Here is a 17779-nt window from a genome sequence, read left to right as displayed (position 1 = left end):
ATAGGCTGTGGAACCTAGCAGTGGGACCACAGCAATAATTAAATACAACTATGACAACCGCAGCAGTAGAAGGAATTGGTGATAGTAGAATAGGCTGTGGAACCTGGGGGTGGGACCATAGCATTATTTAAATGAAATTATGACAGCAGCAGGAGGAATTGGTGGTAGAAGAATAGGCTATGTAACCCAGCAGTGGGACCACAGCAATAATTAAATACAATTTTGACAACTGCAGCAGCAGAAGGAATTGGTGGTAGTAGAATAGGCTATGGAACCTAGCAGTGGGACCACAGCAATATTTAAATAAAATGATGACAACCGCAGCAGCAGGAGGAATTGATGGAGTAGAATAGGCTGTGGAACCTAGCGGTGGGAGAACATACAAACTTCATGCAGATAGTGCCATGTCTGGGATTCAAACAAGGGACCCAGCGCTGCATGGCAAGAGTGCCAACAACTACGCCACCGTGCTGCTTATAATATATGCAGTATTTCCCATTCCCTTTCCCATTTCTTACAAATTTTCTTCGTACCATAGGATGTCTTTAGAGTGAAATTAATTTTCAATAACATTCAACTACCAAATTATATATTTAGTGATGATATATATATATATATATATATATATATATATATATATATATATATAGTGCTGCCCATAATTATTCATACCCATGGCAAACTTTGACTTAAAGTTACTTTTATTCAACTAGCAAGTTATGTTTTTGACAGGAAATTACATTGGTCCAGGTAGTCCCCGGTTTACGAACGCCCAACTTACGAACAACCCGCCAATACGGACGCCCGCCGACCCGCCGCGATGACATCACACTGCCGGGGACTACCTCTTCTGCTGCCATTTTTAATGCAGAGTAGGCGCAGCGGAAGGTAGATAGAGGACATCTCACCTGTTCCACAGCGGTAGAAGGTCCCATCGTGCTGCCCGGAAGCTGCGTGGGTTTTCCTCTCTCTCTGTCCACTGTTCCCTGGCGGCTTCTTATGTGTCGCATAGTGACGCAATCAGGAAAAGCCCCCTAGTGGCGGCGCCTCCTAATGCGTCATTATGCGACGCATGTGAAGCCGCCAGGGGGACAGTGGACGAAGAGAGAGGAAGGGCCGTGCAGCTTCCGTGCAGCACGATGGGACCTTCTACCGCCGTGGAACAGGTGAGATATCCTCTATCTACCTTCCGCTGTGCCTACTCTGCATTAAAAATGGGGGCAAAGGTGGCTGTCCCGAATTAAGGACAGATTCAGGTTAAGAACGAGCCTACAGTCCCTATCTCATTCATTAACCGAGGACTACCTGTATCTCCCAAAAGATAATAAGAAGATGTACTAGAGGCATTATTGTTGAAAAAAAAAAACATTTTTCGGCTTTTATTTACATTTGAGCAAAGTGTCCAGTCCAAAATTATTCATACCCTTCACAAACGTTCACAGTCTGTGGGAAAATCCAAAGTTCTATACCATTCCAAATAGTCCAAGCTGTTCTAAAGCATCCTAATTACCCTGATTAATTGGGTACAGCTGGTTTAATCAACTCAACAACAGGTGAAAAACAGCAGCTCTCTGCAGGTGGTTTGTGGACAGTCATGGCTAAGACAAAGGAGGTCAGTGAGGACCTGCGACTGCGCCTTGTGGCTGCTCACAAGTCAGGAAAGGGTTACAAGGCCATTTCTAAATGTTTTCAAGTTCCAGTGGCTACAGTATGTTCCACACTGTTGAAAATCTCAGAGGACGTGGTTGGAAGCAAAAAGTGACACCTGTGCTGGCCAGGAGGATAGTGAGAGAGGTGAAAAAGAATGCAAGGATCACCACCAAGGCCATCCTGGTGAATCCGGGCTCTGCTGGTGGCAATGTCTCAAGTTAGACAATCCAACGGACACTGCACACTGGACACTGTTCCATGAATGCAGACCAAGGAGGACGCCACTTCTTCAGATAAGGCACACAAAGCTCACTTGGCCTTTGCAAATGCTCATCTGGACAAAGAAGATAACTTCTGGTCTTCTGTGTTTTGGTCAGATGAAACAAAAATTTAATTGTTTGGTCACAATGATGTTCCCTTCATTTGGCCTAAAAAAGGAAAAGCCTTTAACCCAAAGAACACCATCCCCACTGTCAAACATGGTGGTGGGAACCTAATGCTTTAGGGCGGGGAGGGGGGGGGGGGGTGTTCAGCCAATGTACCAGGGAACCTAATTACAGTAAACAGCACCATGAAAAAAGAGCAGTATATGAGGATTCTCAATGACAACATCAGGCAGTCTGCAGAGAAACTTTGCCTTGGGCACCAGTGGACATTTCAGCATGACAATGACCCAAAACACACAGTCAAAGTGGTGAAGAAATGGTTAGCAGACAACAACATTAACATTTTGGAGTGGCCCAGACAGAGTCCTGACTTGAATCCAATTGAGAATCTGTGGAGGGTGCTAAAGATCAGGGAGATGGCAAGAAGACCCTCTAACCTGAAAGATTTGGAGCTCATTGCGAAAGATGAATAGGCAAAAATACATATTTGATTCCTGTAATAGCCAATAAAGGCTTTTCTATTTATCATTGAGAAGGGTATGAATACATTTGGACTGGACATTTTTTGCTCAAATGTAGATAAAAGCTGGGAAATGTGTTTTTTTTCTACAATAATGCCTCTTGCACATCGTCTTATTATCTTTTGGGAGACACCTATGTTATTTCCTGTTAAAAAATTACTTGCCGGTTGAATAAAAGTAACTTTCAGTCAATATTTACTAGGGGTATGAATAATTATGGGCAGATATATATATATATATATATATATATATATATATATATATATATATATATATACAGTATATATATATATATATATATATATATATATATATATATATATATATATATTTAGTAGAAGTTTAGATTCATAAACCATATACTCTGTCAGTGATTCTTTATTCATTTATTCATTCTTGTGAGACAACATATATACTGCTTGTGCTACTGGGACTCTGTAAAAATTTACTTACACGGATTATGTTGATAAATTCACTGTACATTTTTATTTAAATAAATAATAGTGCAACTATACATTCATAATAAATACACATATAAAAAGCACACAATGTAAAAATGTAAATAAATAAATAATACAAATAAATAGAATATACAATAATAAAACTATAGAAACCCCCTTCACCCTTTATAGTAATGACACGTTGTTTTCCCCTTTCTCCGTTCAAGTTTACACAACTAACTCAGATAATTACACTCAAATATGTACATTTTTAGCTCATTTAACTGTTCTCTTTGGAGTGATAGCGGTACCGGTGTGTTCAATAAAGCAGTGTGACCAGCAACAATGCTATGCAAAGTACAGTAGCTGAAAGCGACCAATCATATATCATCATTTATCAGTTTATACAACTAAAAAATAAAATTTGTTGCTGATTGGTTGTCTTACTAGACCCTTTATGATATTAAGTAGGCTCTTTATGAATAATTCATTAATTATGCTAATTCATTAATTATTACTATGACCATCTTACATTTAAAGTGTTTTGAGAAGACTTTTTTTATAGTGATGAGCGTGAATTTTGCATAATTGTAGTTCGCAATTATGATGCAAAATCGTAATGCAAAAATTTCTATCAGTTAGTCTGAATTCCATGATCTAGATCAGGCATAGGCAAACTTGGCCCTCCAGCTGTTAAGGAACTACAAGTCCCACAATGCATTGCAGGAGTCTGACAGTGACAGTCATGACTCATAAAGGCAAATGCATTGTGGGACTTGTAGTTCCGTAACAGCTGGAGGGTCGAGTTTTCCCATGCCTGATCTAGATGCACCTTCCAGATAAGACTTAGGATCTGCTGATTACTGTGAGGCTACTAGTATTTACAGAAAGTAGTCTCCATATATATCTTTCTAGACTCTTATTAAATCTTTATCATGTTTTACAAAGAGGGGCTAGGTATCAAGTGTTTATATCTCTCTCTACCATTTACTTCCTATTCCTAAGACACCTAAAGACATGCTGTGTTCTCAACACTATAGTTTCAGTAGGTATCTGAAAAAAAAAAGTGAACACTTCATGGCACTAGTCTAATTTAGGGGACCCAGCAGGAAACTTCATTGGGAAATAGGCTGACGTAGTTAGATGGACCGCACCCTCTTGAACTCCTAGGTTTTACATAGGTTGTAGTAAACTACGCCCCTACACTATTCAGCCAATCACAATGCTTCGTGGTGTAAAAGGTGCTGTGATTGGAGAACTATTCCCTATGAGGTTTCCTGCTTGGTACTCTATGCTAGACTACCGCCCACTTTCTGTGATATTCTTTGAATTTACTCTAATAAATAGGATTTCTTTTTGGGGGAGCCCCAGTTGTGAGATCTTGGGAATCTGTACTGAATAATCTATAATATATCAGTAAGGAATCCCATGGCCTTCTGATTGAAGTGAGAATCCCAGTAGGCGATACTATAACAATGATAGGTGGTGGACGATAAAACAATATTACATACAGCACTCAGCTTTTTTGATGCCATTACACACAAATATAAATAGCTGCAACATCCAATAAAAGAGCCTATACAATTAAAAATGAAATATTAATTGAGATTGACATCTGACGTTCACAATAATCTTTGACATGCTAATATGTCTACTGTAAAATACATGATGTATTTGAAGATAAATAAACATTACTATTTTATCTCGTGCTTACTTATTAAATATAGATCAATGTTCAGATACTTAACAGTCTTCAATGCCAGCTATGAAATATATAAGCAATGACAGATATGATCAGTAAGCTGTAAAAGTTCCAAACATTTCATTGGTCCAGCACAGAGTAGATACATGAAGGCAAGTGACTTTTAGTGATGGTCATGTTTAGAAGAACCCATGGAGAAGCATGTGATTTGTTGGATCAGCTGATAGATTTCCAAAACTCTGACCAATTATCATGACTAGCAAACCAGAGACTTACATATTTATCACCTGACCAAACTGATCACATGCTTCTCCATGAGTTCTCCTAGACATGACCATCACTAGTGACTTTCTGGTTAGGCAAAATATATGCCTGAGATGTAACAAAACCATATCTTAAAGGAGTAGAAAAAATACAAGATAATAATGCCCTTATAATGTGTTGCTAAATTTTACTCATGAGGAGGTTTGAGATCATGCCTTGGTTGCCTGTTGCTTCCCTTTTGCCAGCAAATGATGCTCCAGGACTGGTATGACTGCTCTACCAGATTCTTCATGCCTTTACCTGCTCCCTCCAAAAACCCCACTCTTTCTGCTCATTATTGAGAAAGAGCATTACTGCTTTTTCTGTGATCCTACAATATGTATTGACTGTTATCTACACATCATGTCTTTTCATTCTTCTCCGCACTCCACTTCCTATATCTACTGTCATCAGACCTGATATGCAGATTACAGATATGTGATTCAGATTTTTGAAAGATAAGTAACACTGAGGTTGATTCATGAACAGCTGACAGCACTACCAAGAGGGCTTTCAGTCAGCAGGAGGAGCCTGGGAAACTGTCACACCAGAAGTCCATAATCCCCACAAGGCTTGGTGTTTCTAAACAAACAACCAGTAAATGCAAATCACACTTATGAACAATAGACAACCAGGGAGCTCTCAAATCTCTTTCTAGGCAGCAAAATCAGTATTGCATTATAGTCACATTATTCATTAGGAAATTATGTGGTGTTTCAAGTTTACCTATCTATTAATGTTGCTTTTACAGTCTAAAGTTGCATTTCCAGTCAATATGTGGACTGAAGTTCTTTTTGACCTGTGCGGTTTTGACCTGTCGTCTACAATATTTGCCTATTTACCATAGTCAATGTGGAGAAGTTAATGTTCTATAAAGTTTCTGTATAAAAATGCACTTGTACAAAAATGGCAGACTCACCATTTTAAATATGAGTCCTTTACAAAAATATAAACCAACGATGATGATGCCCTTTCTTGATCATATTGACAAGAAAGTTGATGAGCTGTATCGCTTTGTTTCACCCAGAATCCACTGTAGACCATTACTAGCAATGGCATTATAAAAATACAATGTCTTGTCAGTCTTGATACACTTCTGTTGACTATGAGTCCAAACTTGGGCTGAAGATATTGGACCTGTCTATCATACCAAAAGGATCCTCAATGTCCAAGTAGCTTCTTGGTTGGGTATCATAGGAATGATCCACAACATAGAGAGCCTCCAAGGGGATTGTGCTTTCCAGTGGCATGAATCTTGCCATTTGCTTTCCTGAAGGGTGCCCCCCTTTGGTTGGAGTAAGGGTTAGAGGAGCAGGATACTTCTCAGAGAAATATAAATTGTATCCATCCGCTAATGGAACCTCTCGAAAGTTGCAGTCATGCTCTTTGTAAACCATCTGTGGATAAATAAAAAATGTTGGTCATATGTGTCAAACATCAAATAACTAGGAAAGATTAAGCAAATACTTAGAAATAATTCACTTTGGAAGATAGCATTAAAATATTTACTGGATCTCCCTACTGTTAAAGAAGCTCTTCCTTCTTTGGCAGCCTCATTTGAGTACTGGAGAAATATTACCACCAGGAAATGACCTGAATCCTACTACTAGCTATAAGGGCTTCACTATTGACCCTAGCTTGTAACACTGTAGCTCTCTACATAACTGCATTCCATTCAAGCTAGCAGTTCAGTCCTTTTACGTTAAGGGTGTTAAAGGAAACCTGTAATAAAGAAAAGTGCAGCTGGAGGGTACTTACCTCGGGAGGGGGAAGCCTCTGGATCCTAATTAGGCGCCCTACTGTGCAGCATCGATCCAGCACTGGCTCCCTCAAACAGCAGCAGACAGCAATATTTACCTCTGAGAACCAGCTCAGGTGCAGCACCTACTTTGCCTTGGGCTCCGGCGGAAATAGCCGAACTCTACTGCACACCTGGGTCTGCTCTACTGCACAGGCGTCTTGTGTCTGCACAGCAGAGTGGACCCAATTGGGTTCGGCTATTTCCGTCAGACCCCGAGGGGAAGCTAGTACAGTGTCTGTACTTGATCTCAGAGGTAAATATCGCCGGGTGCTCCAGTTGCTACTGTGCCTGCGAGATTTTCAGGGGGGGGGGGGGGGGGGTTGAGGATTGAGGCTGCGCAGGGGAATGGGGGAAGCCTCATTAGGATCCAGAGGCTTTCCCCTTCTGGGGTAAGTGCCCCATAGGGGCACTTTTTTTCCTTAGAAGTTTACTTTAAGTTAATTTAAACTTGACAAGATTATGTGACTAAATGTCACACCTATCCATGATTGCAGTTGTAATCAATAAGACTGTCTTCACCTGTCTACCTAAAGAAACTAAGCAGTAGAAAGGAGGTGGGGTTTCCATTTGACAGGGTGGATGGCTTCCAACATCACAGCTATAGATTGCAATTGACCTGCCCCTGACTAACAGAAGCCCCACCTCCTCCCACCTACTGTATACCACTACCATGTAAACAACCAGTGTAGATTAGAGGGGTACTAGTCCACATTGGTAAGATCTCTGTATCTAAAGTTTTTTTGCTGTACTCTGGGGGAACAAACAGATGGCTAACCATTTGTGTGTGAGTACATTTAGAAATCAAAGTGAGCCGGAGGTAAGATTTCTGCCATAAGGATGCCTACTAGATAGCCTTGCCCACCTTTCAGCCGTGTTAACACTCTACAACACAGGTGCTGAAATGTGTTCTACTTGATTAACCACACCTTTCCTGATTTAGACCCAGGAATTAATTTGAAATGTGCCAAAAATGTGTGAGGGCCCTGGTCCTTGAAGACTAGAGTTTGACATCCCTGCTCTAGAACAAGCTCATTCCAGCACTAGTGGTTATCCAAGCTTGATAAAAAAATGTCATTGGAAACTGATTGCAGATCCACTCCTCACCACAGTGTTGGCCTCTTCATTTGTGCAGAGGCAATGGGTGGCGCGGTGGCGCAGTGGATAGCCTTGCAGTGCTAGGGTCCATGGTTCCAGGACCCTATGTCCTCCCTGTGTTTGCATGGGTTTCTGCCAGGTACCCTGGTTCCTCCCACATCCCAAAAACGTACTGTTCAGGGCCGGATTTTCTATAAGGCACTGTAGGCGCATGCCTACATGCGCCTCATGATGGAGTTACTCAGGCTTCCTAAAACGAAGGGAGCCCTGTAGCCTCCTATGTTGAGCAGGGAATGTAGGAAAGAGGTGACAGCTGAGCCAGCCAGCACACTTGCGGTGCGGTTCAGCGGGGGTTTGTTGGTTCCAGGAGGGTGTCTAGGGTGCCAGAACATTTGTGCCTATAGGCTCCTGTGATGTAAATCCGGGCCTCATACAGATAGATTAAGTGGCTACCCCAAACTTCCCCCACAAGAGAAAAAAATGGCTATAGACTACAGTAGGGACATAGGACAATGACTGATGATGGTATTGAGAGTTATAATATGTTTTCCACAACCTTTCAATGTGACCAAGCCCAACATGTCATGCCATTGAGATAACTCTTTACGGTCACAAGTCACATGAGTGTTTATCAATCTTTATCAATGGGAAGGTGTTAAATCCAGGTACAGCATAGTGTAATTACAGCTTAATATCTATAGGAACATCCTACAGCAGGATGGATCAAACACTCCAAGGGTTGCCGGTTTCAAAGAGCACTAACAATTCTCCCTTATCTAAAGGTATAAAACAAGTTCAATGACCCGGTATGTTTCAAGGCTTAGTGATAGTGTATCCCACACATGTGAATGGAATCACTTCTACAAACATTACTGTACTGTGTTCATAGTAGCCAGTCAGACCGTCAAGTGTTAACCTGCAGAGGAACCCTCCCTTTACAACCAGAGACTGCATGAAATCTTGTGGTAGCCAACACACAATGTATGCTACAGAAGCTCAATACTTCACCCTAATTTAAAGGACAACTGTAATGAGAGGGATATGGAGGCTGCCATATTTATTTCCTTTTAAGATATACCAGTTGCCTGGCATCCTGCTGTTCCTCTGCCTCTAATGCTTTTAGCCATAGACCATGGGCAAGCATTTGCAGATCAGGTGTTTCTGACATTATTGTCAGATCTGACAAGATTACCTCTATCCTTGTCTCTAGTGTGATCCAGACACTACTGCATTCAAATAGATCAACAGCACTGCCAGGCAACTGATATTGTTTAGAAGGAAATAAATATGGCAGCCTCCATATACCTCTTGTTACTGTTGTCCTTTAAGAAATGTGTGAGAAGGCGTAATCACTCTTTCTACTGGCTTTCTAACCTTTAAATAGTTTTAGCATAATGATTAGAGCATCTCAGTGTTACAAAGAGTCATTCACTAGCCATTAGGGGTGTAAATGGCCAGTATACATAAAGAGCACAAGGCAACTTAGGCAGTTGCCCATGGCCAACCGGGTGTTAGGGGGCCTGGCTTGGTGTCTGCAAGCGTGAGAAGCTGTGCTCAGGTACCAGGGTCTTTGTCACGCAGGTGAAGGGTGTAATAACTAGTCTAAGGGGTAAGGATGAGGAGGTGTGATCACTAGTATAGTGAATTTTATGAAAATTTGTTTTAAGGAGAACAGAAATGAGAAGGATATGGAGGCTGCCATATTTATTCCCTTTTAAACAATACCAGTTGCCTAGCTGCCTTGCTGATCTATTTGGCAGCAGTAGTGTCTGAATAACACCAGAAGCAAGCATACATCTAATCTTGCCAGATCTGACAATACTGTCAGAAACCCCTGATCTGCTGCATGTATGTTCAGGGTCTATGGCTAAAAGTATTAGAGGCAGAAGATCAGCAGGACAGCCATGCAACTGGTATTGCTTAAAAGGAAATAAATATGGCAGCCATTAATTTGCTTTAATTTTTTGTCATTAGCTACTAGGAATCTGTGTTTAAATAGTTTTTATTGGGGTTTAAAAAAAAAAAGAAAAGAAACAGTACAGCCAAATAGGCAGTTGTATACATTTAAATGTGTTACTAGGAATATGGATGAGGAAACTGCCGGAAGATCAGGCTGTTCAGAGCATGCACAGTGCACAGTGAAGATACTGAAGACACATCCCACAGTCAATATTTTCACTTTAACTTAGACATGTGTGCCAGGACATTTAGTCACAAATGGTAATCTGACTGACCACGAGTTTCATTGGCACAGAATCTGATTTGCACATTATGGACAGATGTAGAAAATCTACAGAACTGATAGCAGCTTCTCTTGTATGGATATTGTCATGGTTACTTACCGATCCGTATAAGTGATGCCGGGCATCCATGCAAAGGTAGCGAGTGCTTTTCATCCCCCGAATCACCAGGATACTTGGTTTCACTGCTTTGATTTCTAGCAGGCCTGAAAAAATGCAATATTGCCATTATAATTCAGTCTTGTTTAACAGCAGTAATGTGCTATATAAGAGGTGCAATCAGGATAACACAAGCCTATTGCAAGTGAAAGTGAACCTGTCACAAGACAGCTATGAAGCCTGCCACCTGGACTGCCCACTACATGTCTCCTGGATTAATGCTGTTGCTCTGGCTATAGTGCTTCCTGATCTAATATACTGTATCAGTATGCTACAGATGGCTGAGGACAATATATACATTCCGGCCTAGAGATGGGGTCAGTAGGAGATTTCAAATAGGCTTCTTTTTATTGCACTGAAAGTACACTACCTCACAGTAAGAAAATGTCAAGCTCAGCTGCCCTTTTGCAGTTGGGGAAGGGGGGTCTTAGGGTTAGGCACCACCAGGGGAGCCTTAGGGTTAGGCACCACCAGGGGAGCCTTAGGGTTAGGCACCACCAGTGGGGGGTCTTAGGGTTAGGAAACACCAGGCAAGTCTTAGTAGTAGACACCAGCAGTGGGGGCTCTCAGGGCTAGGCACCACCGGGGGGTGTTAGGGTTAAGCACCACTGGGGTCTTAAGGTTAGGCACCACCAGAGGGGTCTTAGGGTTATACATTACCGGGGGGGGGTCTTAGGGTTAGGCAGTTAGGCACCACCAGGGGGGTCTTAGGGTTATACATCACCGGGGGGGGGTCTTAGGGTTAGGCACCACCAGGGGGGGTCTTAGGGTTAGGCACCACCAGGGGGGTCATAGGGTTAAGCACCACCTGGTGGTCTTAGGGTTAGGCACCACCGGCGGGGGGGGGGGGGTCTTAGGGTTAGGCTCCACCAGGGGGGTCTTAGGGTTAGGCATCACTGAGGGGGGTCTTAGGGTTAGGCATCACTGGGGGGGGTCTTAGGGTTAGGCACCACTGGGGGGGTTCTTAGGGTTAGGCACCCCCGAGGGGGGATTCTTAGGGTTAGGCACCACAATGGGGGGTCTTAGGGTTAGGCACCACCACGGGGGGTCTTAGGGTTAGGCACCACCAGGGGGGTCATAGGGTTAAGCACCACCTGGGGGTCTTAGGGTTAGGCACCACCGGCGGGAAGGGGGGGGGTCTTAGGGTTAGGCTCCACCAGGGGGGTCTTAGGGTTAGGCATCACTGGGGGGGGGGTCTTAGGGTTAGGCATCACTGGGGGGGGTCTTAGGGTTAGGCACCACTGGGGGGGTTCTTAGGGTTAGGCACCCCCGAGGGGGGATTCTTAGGGTTAGGCACCACCATGGGGGTCTTATGTATTGTAGGGACCCCATTTCAGGTACACTTTAACTTTCTGACCCTACATACTAAAACTACTCTCTACTCCACCACCACCACCATAACTGTCCTCAGTTACACCTAACCCTACCTAATGACCTTAATTGATTCACTGCTTTTGTCAAACCCACCCTTTTTTTATTCACTGTGATTGTGCCTGGCAGGCACATTTATTAAGAATGACTTTTCTCTCTATTCTCAGGACAGCTGTGTTCCTGGAAATATTGCACATTCGCACTGCAAATTTAACGCTACATTGCAACACGCATCTTGGCATTGATAGAGCAATAAAAACACCCAACTATTAAACCTCTGCATGCCGGAGACTTCTCTTCTAATAGGACAGATTATTTGCCAACAAATGATAGCAGCAATACAGTAACTGATTAAAGATATAATAAACGTAAAGGATATTAAAGAGGGACTGTAGTGAAAATAACATAATGAATAAAATTGCTTATTGTTTACAATATACATTTATAGATTATTTAGTCAGTGTTTGCTCATTGTAAAATCTTTCCTCTCCCTGATTTACATGTTAAAATTTACCACTGGTGGTGACATCTTTAGTTCTGCCAGGTGATCTGTACGGAATGTTCGTTACTCTGCTCGCTTGGCAGTTGGAAAAAGCAGTTATTTCCCACAATGCAATGAGGTTCACAGACAGCAAACTATCAGGACCGTGGTCTTGACATCATACCGTAGGAGGGGTTTCATCACAACATCAGCCATACAGACCCCCCTGATGATCTATTGCGAAAAGGTAAACGATTTCTAATGGGAAAGGGAGTATCAGCTACTGATTGGGATGAAGATCAATCCTTGGTTGAAGTTCCTCTTTAAGTGACAGTTTAATGGTAAAATGCTGCTTTATCTCATGGCTGTGAAAGTCATTCTCAGGGCCTTGCTATGGATCTTAGCTATTTCTTAAGATCACATGACTTTCCTGGATGAGTGCCTGCATTAGGTAATACCTTATGATGCAATGCAGCAGAAGTTGCTGATAATGTAGTAAATAGTATCATAAATGCGGTCATTGTATATGAAATACACAGAAGTGTTATTCATAAAGATAACCAAATGCCCTTCAACATTATTTTTGTTTCCATTCATTTCCTGCTAACCTTTTTTCTTCTTGTTGTTATCAACACATATTCAGCATCTAGAGGACTCCTTTATTATCCAGCTACAGAACACAGAGGATAAAGTGGCCATCAGGCCCGGATTACATCACAGGGGCCTATAGGCACAGATGTCCTGGCACCCTAGACTCCTCCATCCATGATCCTACAAACCCCCGTCAAACCCCACCGCAAGTATCCTGGCTATCCTAGCTGCCACTTCTCCCTTACTTACCTTGTCCATCATAGGTAGCTACAGGTGCCTCTTAGCATTAGGTAGCCAGAGTTCATTTACACACCGCTCAGGACTCTGCATAGGAAAGGAGGCAGGCGCTCTGGGAGGGGAGTGAGCCGCATTTCTATCAGCAGGTGCCTGCAGGCACGCGCCTACAGTGCCTTATGGTAATTCCGGCACTGGTGGCCATACACTAAGTAATGTCCATCAGCTTTGGCCATCAGATAGATCTCACTTTGATACAAATCTGGTCTGAGAAGGATCTATTAGTGCCAACACTGTACACAGATTTCCATTAGATTTCAGCATGAAATCTATTATAAATCTTTGGAGCCACCACCGCCTTTCGGGCCTCATCCATCCAATGTGCACCCTGTGCACAACCAATATAAGCTCAGCTGACCAAAGCATCATGTCTATGAGTATCTTAAAGAGAACCTGTATCGCACTGTTTATGGGGAGAGAGTTGGCCAATAAGAGCAGCTTAGTGTGGGAGGACGGGACATACAATTTACAAGTCTAAATCTCACTGTATAAACAGTTGAACACAGGTTCTCTCTAAAATACATTCACTAGGGCCAGCTTTGTACAACTGTTAATTTTTTTTGCCAGCATTTTGGATTACTGAAGGAAACCCAAACAAGCACAGGTAGAACATTCATCTTAATGCATACAGTGCTACTTGTGGACCCCAAATACAAGGCCCAAGGCCATAAGGACACTACTGAATCATCAGTGTAGTGCTTTTACAAATATTACTATGGTAGGGATTAGATTGCAAGCTCCTCTGAGACACAGCTAGTGGCATTGACATAGCCGTTCTTTCTTGGGTGCTGCAGTGCAGAAGATGTCCGTACTATAGAAATACACAATAAAATGAATAGAAATTAAATCCAAAATGATTATATTCTAACCTCCATTTACCTGTGACAAAACTGCGTTGTTTAAATTGCTGCGGATTATTGGAAACTGATTGCTTACATTTGCAGTTAATTATCCTAAATCCGGTACAAGCAGCACAGGACTAAGCCATTGCGATTCAAACGTCGTTCACTCACAGTGGGTATGTTAATAGCATGTATTGCATAAGCCGTCAGTCTGGGAGTATTCACACTGCTGTGAATGGAACAATGCCTTGGACATGACAGTGGTCTTTTTTTTGGCACTGATAAGGGCTACTGCTGTGAAACTAATTCAAAGAAAAATGTAAGCAGCATAAATGCACTGTCATCGTGAGACCCAGAAATCTGATGCAGAGAGCAAACTCAGCAATTTAATAGTTTACAAGGAGAGGTGGAAAGCATTCTGGAGGGGTTGGCCACACAAAAGTGATACTTCAGTTTAGGGTGGACATTAGTAACAGGATCTTAAGGACTTCAGCAATCAGATGTGTAACCAATGACTGTAGCAAGGGGTCATGCGCAGCTAATAGCAGGTAGCACACGGCAATTTTACCGCATTGCGGACACATATCGCCTAGGTAACACGTGCATTGCTAGCGTAAGGGTGGCTAGTGGCTACTAACTATACGATTTACCAAACGATCGTTTGCAAATGATTCTTCATATGACATGAGCGATCGGAAATTATTGTTTGGGGCCATTAATGGACAAAACTTTATTAATCAATCCAATCAGACTGACATGATCGATACAATTTTTTTTTCCATTAGAGGTCACAAACGATAATTTTCGATCGTTCATAAGAAGAATAATTCGTAAATGACCATTTAGCAAACTGTATCATTAGTGGCCACCTTAAATTGCATTACACAAGTAGCTAAACTCACAGTATACTAGCAACGCGTACATTACCTAGGTGATGCAAGCTGCGCTGTTGGTGCAACATGTGCTGTGTAATTGGCATAAGGACTGGTAAAATTACTATGCAAGAGCTACTTCTCTGCTATTTGCTGAATATACCCCAAAGTCTCAGTTCTCCTGCTGCATCCTCTGTGATGGAGAAAAGGAAGGGGGGAGGATTTGGAACTTGGGGACGTGACCAATCAACACTGATGCACCTGAAATTAAATTCCCAAAATTTTAGGTAGAGTGCCCCTTTATAATTGCAGAACCAGACATGCTGATTGAATACCAGTGTATAGATCAATAATGTGCGATAACCTATAGCAATTATTCTCCTTCATCAAATTAATGGCTATAAAGCTGGCTACACACATTAGATTATTCTCAGTTGTGCAATTCGTTCATCTTGAATTAGCCTATTAACAACATGCAGCTTGGCTGGTGCACTTGTGATTGGCTGCAATTGGCAATGCTTTCTGACTTATAAAACAAACTCCAGAAAGAGCAGTTACAGGACAGTAATGACAAGAGGACAATAAATACTGTAAGTCATACTTACTGTACAGGTTCTTCTCCTGGGTCCCACTGACTTCCCCCTCTGGAGTGATCTGGAGATGGAGGTGCGAGTGATCGTTATCAGCGTAGAGATGTCTCAATCGCACCTGATCAGAAAACCCTAAAAGCGGGTTATTATCTCGGACAGGACTGGCCAGCGCCCTCCCAAAATGACTAAGCACCAGGGCCAGCAGCCACAGTCCCATCACTGCAGAATGCTGGGTAAAAAAATATGACTGTCCCCTTTGCATCTTCAGGCAGTGAGATAGAAATACAAACAATTGCTGTGAAATAGTTTTGATTCAAAAATAAAAGTTAAAAAAAAATTAAATAAATAAAAGTTCTAGTTAAATAATAAAATCACCTATGTAGTAGCTGTGGTAAAACTTCTGTTCCTGAGAGTCTACCTTGTTCTGTTTAGACTCAGGTTTCTAATGACAAAAATCATGAAGAGGATCTGTATTTATACTCTTTGCTCTTTAACCCTTATCACCAGTGATTTTCTCTGAGTAATATTTTTTTCACTGACCCCCCCATCCCAGATCTGAGTCACTAGGCATAAGAATGCATTCACATTAGGCTGAACGTGCTATTTACTTTCTTCATAGCTGGGGGAAGGACAATACTGTAAACATTTTTTCATGTTTCCGACCACAGATTACCAGGTCTGGGGTTACAAAAATGATGCAACAGAGAGGGTGATATAAGCTTCACTTCACTCAGGATTTGAGGAGAAAGAAAAGGAGGCGGGACAGGTAGACATCCAGTTAACCCTCTCTAAGGCACTAGAAAGTTAACCTGTGTTACCAGTGTTATTGAATAGGCTTAAAATCAGTAGTATTTACAGAGGGTAAGTTATTAATATTTTACTAAGACACCTGAAACATAATCTTTAACTGTTTCTACCCTTTAAAATTCCGGCTTCAGATTTTTTTTTTCAGATTTAACAAATTCAGACATGTCTATTTCTTTACTGTGAGTGGAGGGCTGTAAAACCACGCTGTTCATAAATCACTGGCATAACTCTGTAGTCTATAGTGCACAACTACATGTATAGTGGGGAAAGCATGCACAGTGCACTATATTTTTAAAACAGAAGGTACCGTAATAGCCTATGAAAAATTCAGATTTCCAAAGCAGAACACCCATAATGCATTGCTTCTGATCAAGGGGTGGAGCCAGGCAGATTTTTTTTTTTGCTTTTGTGAGCAAGGGAAGGAATTTAGAACTGTTCTCAAGGGCACACGCAGAGCCCTTAAAGAGAAACAGAGGCATCACAAAGTTAGAAAAGTAAAGGGAGAGGGAAGCCTGTGGATCCCCCCACGCTGTCTATCCTTTGGTTCCCCGCTGCTCGTGTGGCAGCGTTTCCACAGAAAATATAAATAATAGCACAGCGTTTCCCCAGAAAATACACATAATGGCACAGCGTTTCCCCAGAAAATACACATATTGGTGCAGCCTTTCCCCAGAAAATACACATAATGGGGCAGCGTTTCCCCAGAAAATACACATAATGGCACAGCCTTTCTCCAGAAAATACACATAATGGCACAGCATTTCCCCAGAAAATACACATAATGGCGCAGCCTTTCTCCAAAAAATACACGTAATGGTGCAGCGTTTCCCCAGAAAATACACATAATGGCGCAACGCATTTTCCCAGAAAATATACATAATGGTGCAGCATTTCCCCAGAAATTACAGATAATGGTGCAGCCTTTCCCCAGAAAATACACATAATGGTGCAACATTTCCCCAGAAAATATACATAATGGTGCAGCGTTTTCCCAGAAAATATACATAATGGTGCAGCGTTTCCCCAGAAAATATACATAATGGTGCAGCGTTTCCCCAGAAAATGTACTAAATGGTGCAGCCTTTTCCCAGAAAGTACACATAATGGCACAGCTTTTCCCCAGAAAATATACATAATGGCGCAGCGTTTCCCCAGAAAATACACATAATGGCACAGCCTTTCCCCAGAAAATACACATAATGGCACAGCGTTTCCCCAGAAAATACACATAATGGCGTAGCCTTTCTCCAGAAAATACATGTAATGGCGCAGCGTTTCCCCAGAAAATACACATAATGACGCAGCGTTTCCCTAGAAAATATACATAAAGGCGCAGCGCATTTTCCCAGAAAATATACATAATGGTGCAGCATTTCCCCAGAAAATACACATAATGGTGCAGCCTTTCCCCAGAAAATACACATAATGGCGCAACGTTTCCCCAGAAAATATACATAATGGTGCAGCGTTTTCCCAGAAAATATACATAATGGTGCAGCGTTTCCCCAGAAAATACACATAATGGCACATCCTTTCCCCAGAAAATACACATAATGGCACAGCGTTTCCCCAGAAAATACACATAATGGCGTAGCCTTTCTCCAGAAAATACATGTAATGGCGCAGCGTTTCCC

At 42.0% G+C, this 17779-nt stretch overlaps 1 protein-coding gene across 1 annotated transcript; it reads right to left on the bottom strand.

Annotated features, from left to right (window-relative positions):
- Nucleotides 1-3090: 3090 nt before the first annotated feature.
- Nucleotides 3091-15789, bottom strand: FGF21 (fibroblast growth factor 21). The gene is made up of 3 exons (XM_068242970.1): nt 15354-15789; nt 10241-10344; nt 3091-6399 (listed from the first exon to the last, which is right to left on the bottom strand). The coding sequence occupies exons 1-3, from the start codon at nt 15598-15600 to the stop codon at nt 6106-6108; spliced, it is 645 nt and encodes a 214-aa protein (XP_068099071.1). The 5' UTR covers nt 15601-15789; the 3' UTR covers nt 3091-6105.
- Between the last annotated feature and the right edge of the window lie 1990 nt (nt 15790-17779).

The sequence above is a fragment of the Hyperolius riggenbachi genome, chromosome 6 (assembly GCF_040937935.1).
Source record: "Hyperolius riggenbachi isolate aHypRig1 chromosome 6, aHypRig1.pri, whole genome shotgun sequence".
NCBI classification, from domain to species: domain Eukaryota; kingdom Metazoa; phylum Chordata; class Amphibia; order Anura; family Hyperoliidae; genus Hyperolius; species Hyperolius riggenbachi.
The sequence above is the reverse complement of the archived record's forward strand: the minus strand, read 5'-3'. Positions and strand labels throughout refer to the sequence as shown.

Excerpts from the sequence above, each read along its gene's own strand:
- FGF21 (XM_068242970.1), bottom strand. The coding sequence starts at position 15,600 with ATGCAAAGGGGACAGTCATATTTTTTTACCCAGCATTCTGCAGTGATG. Across the intron at positions 10,345-15,353 it reads CCAGGAGAAGAACCTGTACA|GCCTGCTAGAAATCAAAGCA; the intron begins GTAAGTATGACT and ends GCATTTTTTCAG. Across the intron at positions 6,400-10,240 it reads GGCATCACTTATACGGATCG|ATGGTTTACAAAGAGCATGA; the intron begins GTAAGTAACCAT and ends ATTTATCCACAG.